The 5,761-nt window shown below is 39.9% G+C and overlaps 1 protein-coding gene across 1 annotated transcript in view; it reads right to left on the minus strand.

Annotated features, from left to right (window-relative positions):
- Positions 1–2,436: 2,436 nt before the first annotated feature.
- selenof (selenoprotein F) overlaps positions 2,437–5,761 on the minus strand; it is a 42,191-nt gene continuing 38,866 nt past the window's right edge. Inside the window, exon 5 of the mRNA XM_043698718.1 lies at positions 2,437–3,081. Within this exon, the coding sequence (XP_043554653.1) occupies positions 2,950–3,081 (132 nt within the window). The 3' untranslated portion in view covers positions 2,437–2,949. The remainder of the gene's footprint in view (positions 3,082–5,761) is intronic.

A 5,761-nucleotide genomic window follows, 5' to 3' on the forward strand; every position in this document is an offset into this window, starting at 1 on the left:
CATGGGGCAGTGGTTAGATTGTCTCTTATTGGTCATTGGCTGGTGCAAATGTATGTTCCACTTGTCAGCCAAACTTGGATCTCGTTGCATTTGAACATGGATGACTTTAATATCGGAGCTGCCACAAAATGGTACAATCTGAAAACATGCCCACGTGTAGCTTTATAATGGATGAAATGTCATTGTTGAAGCAGCTGAAGAAAGTTGTGCATAGGCCAATATCCTCAGGAACTCCTGCACAAATGTTCTGGTTTTGAGATTACTGACCTCTAACAAACAACCATTTGACTCCTGATATCAATGGATTCCAGTTTTGCTCGGGCTCCTTGATGCCACATTCAGTTGAATTTGGTCTTACTGTCGAGGGCTATCACTTTAATCTTAACTCTAGAATGTCCATGATTACAGTATCTGTTCAATGAGATCAGGAGCTGAATAGCCCGAGTGGAAGCCAAACTGGGTGTCAGTGAGCAGGTTGAGCAAGTGCTGTTTGATAGCACTTTCAATGACACCTTCCATCACTTTACAGATGATTGAGTAGACTGAGGGGGCAGTAATTGGCAACGTTGGATTTGTCTTGCTGCATTTTGTGTATAGGTCATACCTGAGCAATTTTCCACATTGTCATGTCGAGTCTAATGTTCTAACTGTACAGAAACAGCTTGGCTGGGGAGCAGCAATTTGTGGAGCAGAAATCTTCAATACTGATGTTGAAATATTCTCAGGTCCCATAGCTTAGCAATACCCAATGTTTCCAACAATTTCTTAATATCACATTGAGTGAATTAAATCAGCTGAAGACTGGTACCTGAGATTTACGGGACCACTAGAAAAGTCTGAGTTCAATCATCAACTTGGCAATTCTGACTGATGACTGTTGCAAATGCTTCTGCTTTAACTTTTGCACTTGCGCTATGTGCTGGGCTCTTCCATCATTGAGGATGGGGATATTTGTGGAGCCTCCTCCTCGAGTGAATTGTTTAATTGGCCACCACCATTCATGATTGCAGACAGTAGATTGGATTCATTGGTTGGAGAAATCACTTAGCGCTGTCTCACTTGCTGCTTATGCATTTTGGTATGCAAATATTCCTGTTCGGTAGTTTCACCAGGTTGATGCATTTTTAGATATGCCTGACTGGAGCTGCTCCTGGCATTCCCTCCGACACTTTCCATTGAACCAGGGTTGATCCCCTGGCTAGATGGTAATGGTTGAGTTTGGGATATGCCAGGCTAATAGATTACAAATTGTGCTGGACTTGAAGACCACAATGCCTCATAGATGCCTAGGTTTGAGTTGTTAGATCTATTCAAAGTCTGTCCCATTTAGCACAGTGATAGTGCCACATAAAACAATGGAGGGTATTCTCAATGTGAAGGCAAGACTTAAGTCTCCACAAGGACTGTCTGGTGGTCACTCTTACCAATCTAATCACAGACCAATGTATCTACAGCCAGTGGATTGCTAAGAATGAGGTCAAGTAGGTTTCCTACCCTCTTGTTGGTTCCCTCACCACATAGCTGCTAATATGGGTTTGCAGTATCTTCTTGAAGACTTGACCAGCTCAGTTGGTAGTGCTGCTGAACTACTCTTGGTGGTGGATATTGAAATCCCCACCCAGAGTATATCTTGTCCCCTTGACTCCCTCAGTGCTTCCTCCAAGTGTTGTTCAACATGGAGGGGTACTGATTCAATAGGAGGTCCCCCACCTATATTCAACCTGAAGTTTTGGGGTCCAGAGTCAATGTGGAGGACAACTCCTCCCAGAGTGCTGTGCTAGGTCTATCCTACTGTTGGAACAGGACATATACAGGATGATGATAGTCATGCCTGGGACTTACATTCACAACAGGACAGATAGTGTCAGGTTATTGTTTGACTAGTCTGAGAAAACTCTCCTAATTTTGGCACTAGTCTCCAGCTGTTAGTAAGGAAGACTTTGTAGGATCATCAGAGGCATTCTAGTGCCTTGGTCAATGCCAAATGGTCTGTTGAGACGTCATAGTGGCTTGCTGGACCTTTGAGCCAACCACCTGAAGGACATTAATGAACCAGATGGGTTTTATTCCCCTGACAGTTAAGAATCTACTGATAAACCATGAATCATTCTTAATTTCATATTTTGTTTTTAAACTGGCATGGTAGGATTTGAACTCTTGTTCAGTCATTAGCTGAGTTTCTGAATTAATAGTCTAGTGAAAATACCACTAAGATACTCCCTCCCCTATTAGCAGGTTTTCAAACAATGCTGCAAAATCATATGAATTTTGGTCTATAAATAAAGCACATGTAGGAATCTTGAGTTCAGTACACAATAGTTTTGTAGGTATTTCACTTAAGTCTATACAGCACTGTAATGGGCAGAAAAAAAAAAACTGGCATTGGTAGTTTAACACCGATAGTCACTGATTCCATTAATAAAATTAAAGCAATGCTTCAGAAATAACTTTTTATTATTCCAAATGTAACAAGGTCATCTTTCCAACCCACTTGTATTACAGCAGAGCAGAAACATCAGTAAATGCACAAGACATCAGGCTATACATACCTTTAAAAAGGTTTCCTGTGCAGCCTTCACAAAAGAGCAAATACTTATTGCATCAGATCCACTGCAGTAAATAGCAGGCACCATCTAATTACAGCCAACAATAACCATCCACATTCAATAGAAAATTTTAGAATAGACTTGAAGTGAAATTATACAGAACATCTGTTTCAAAGAAAAACAATACTTTCAAATATAAAATTTGTGATAGTGTGACTAAATGGACCAAATTCCAGATAATTTCAAATAACAGCTTGATTCATTCCAAAGTGTAACATGATCTATACTTCTCAATTTGTGTTATCAATTTCACTGGCATGACACAGGTGGTTTCCAGATATTAGCACAGTCCTGTATATGAATGATAACTTAGCAAACTGCAAGAACAATCAAATTATGTAACTTATAAGCGTTCTAACTTTTCACCGAGAAATTCTTCCACACTATCGGTGTTCCATTTGAGAATGCTCAGCTCTTCTGCAACGTTCCCTTTGTCGTCCAAAAGCTTTAGCACAGGATCAGAGCCACGCACGTACTAGAAAAGGCAAAAATAAAATTAGGTATTTTAAATCAGTTATAAACTTGCCTTCGCAAGATGCCCCTTTTCTATTAGTCAATTATTTAAAGTTGAATAAAAGGAGTCTGTACAAAGACATAATTGTATTGATTTTTCTACTGATATTTTTGATGTGGACATAAATAAATGGTTTATAAACATTTTTTTCCCCCAGACTTTCTAGCATAACAAAATTGGTATTGGTTTCAAAATATGCTGGATGCTGAAATAGGATGTGAACATTTTAAATGAAGTAATTTTACATCTGCACTGCCATTCTACATCAATTTCTCCACGACAGTTCTGGCCAAGTGCTTTTTACTGCAATAATTAGCATTACCTGGTTGCACCAGTTCCCTGAATTCACTCCCAAGGCAATTTATGTACATTCCATTCCCCCTTCCTTTCCCTGACAAACTGTAGCAGCTACACCTATTGTTAGAATTCATTCAATTGAATGACTGATATTAGACTCTGGGTCTAGGTGCCAGGATTTTAACTTCCCACCAGCACCATCTCAAACTCACTGAACTGGTTCATCAAGTTCACATGATCTGAACTTTGTGGACATAAAAGAGGCCTTGTATCACTTCGAATTTGCTCAATAGATTGGATTTATTTTTAAAATTTCATCTATTTACACTTCTTGTTGCTGTGAAAAGGCTGCCAAGATCATTAAAGACCCTTTCCATCGCGACAATGCTCTCCGACAGCCTCCGTCAGCAGAAGGTACAGAAGCTTGAACACATGCACCAACAAGTTCAAGAGCAGCTTCTTCCTGGTCATTATTAGACTTCTGAATGGACCTCTAACTTCAAATAATGCTAATCTTGGTTTGTGCTCCTTCTGTGCAGCTGTAACCTTGCATGCCTTTGATCTGTATGGCCTTGCTGGCTATGATCTGCCTGTACTGCTTGCAAAACAAAGCTTTTCACTGTACTGAAGTACATTTGACTACACTAAATAAAATTTTAAAAATTAGCTCACTCCTCAGGACCTCTGTTCTCCTGTAGGCCAATAGAACAATGGATACATTTGCCTACTGGAATAGTTGCTTTATGGCATGACAGTCCAATAATTTTACTGAAATGTAGCTTTTTTGTCTGTAATTTTACAAATGCCTTTGGTTTAAAAAAAATGCAAACATTACTGTGCATTATAAAAATTAAAACACATTGATGCAATTTAAGTATTTTCAGACAAAGTTTTGCAAATTATGTCACAAGAGAGGGAAAACATACATATACATTCCATTGAGATGACGATTACCATCTATCTACTTGGAGTAGAAATTGTACAAACAAATAAGACAGGTTTGTATTTCGGCTGCACTCCACAACACAGTAGTACTTCAAGGTCCAATCGGAGTCCAGAACAGTAAATCTCTGATCGGAGGATTCCAGAAGTGAACCCAAGATGAACAAACACTCTACTACACTGGCATCCCACCTCCCAGCCAACTCCTCCTGCCATCTATACCCAGTAAAAGGCTAAGCTTGCCTGTTCCAATTAGAAGGTGCAAAGAAGGTTTACCAGGATGCTGCCTGGACTGAAGGGCTTGTCTTATGACCAGAGGTTGACTAAGCTCTGACTTTTCTCACTGGAGAGAAGGAGGAAGAGAGGTGACCTGATCGAGGTATACAAGGTAATGAGAGGCATGGATAGAGTCAATCGCCAGAGACTTTTCCCCAGGGCAGGATTGACTGGCACGAGGGGTCATAGTTTTAAAATATTAGCAGGAAGGTATAGAGGAGGCGTCAGAGGTAGGCTCTTTACGCAGAGAGTTGTGAATGCATGGAATGCGCTGCCAGCGGTGGTGGTGGAAGTAGAGTCATTAGGGACATTTAAGGGACTGCTGGACATGCATGTTAGGTTATTTTATTGTAGATTAGGAATAATCCTCAGCACAACATCATTGTGTGCTATGTTTTTCTATGTTCTATGTACAGAATTTATCATCTTGTGATTGAAATTCATATGCAGGGAAAATCCTCAGTTGATGTTACTACCATACAAGCAAAATATTCTGGACAAGTACTGAAAATGGGATTTGATGGCCAAAGGGCCTCTTTCTATGCTATAGACCTTTAAGACTAAGTCAGATTCCGAAGAGGAACCTGCTTGGACAGATCATTTATAAAAACAATTGTTTTACTGAAGAGATCTTTTCCTAAAGCATAAGCACCCAATCCTGCAGACATTGCTTTAAGTTTAAGGTAAACAAAAGGAAAAAAAATTAGAACACAGATTCAAACATTTTTTAAACACATCGTACAGATACAGCTTCCAACCATTGCTACAATTCCAAGAACATCTAATCATGCATTGCTTGCAAGACCTAGCCAAGCTTACTTCTGACAGAGTGTGTGCAAGTGAGTTTTGTTTAATACTTTGATGGAGTCTAAGTGATTAAAATTCCAACTCATCTGCTGGAACTGTGGACAGTGCTCAGAGATGGGTGAGCCAATGGGTGTGCCGTTGATTTGTTCATATATTTGGTTGTTGAATATGAAGTGTGTTGTGAGGCACAGGTCCAGTAGTTTGAGTATGCAGTCTTTGTTGATAGGTTCCCCGTCTTGTTGTCTGTTCTGTTCGTCCAGCAGGTTGGCTATTGTTTCTCTGGCTAGAGTTTTGTCGATAGAGGTGAACAGTGCCGTTA

This window comes from Chiloscyllium plagiosum, chromosome 11 (assembly GCF_004010195.1).
Source record: "Chiloscyllium plagiosum isolate BGI_BamShark_2017 chromosome 11, ASM401019v2, whole genome shotgun sequence".
Classification (NCBI taxonomy): domain Eukaryota; kingdom Metazoa; phylum Chordata; class Chondrichthyes; order Orectolobiformes; family Hemiscylliidae; genus Chiloscyllium; species Chiloscyllium plagiosum.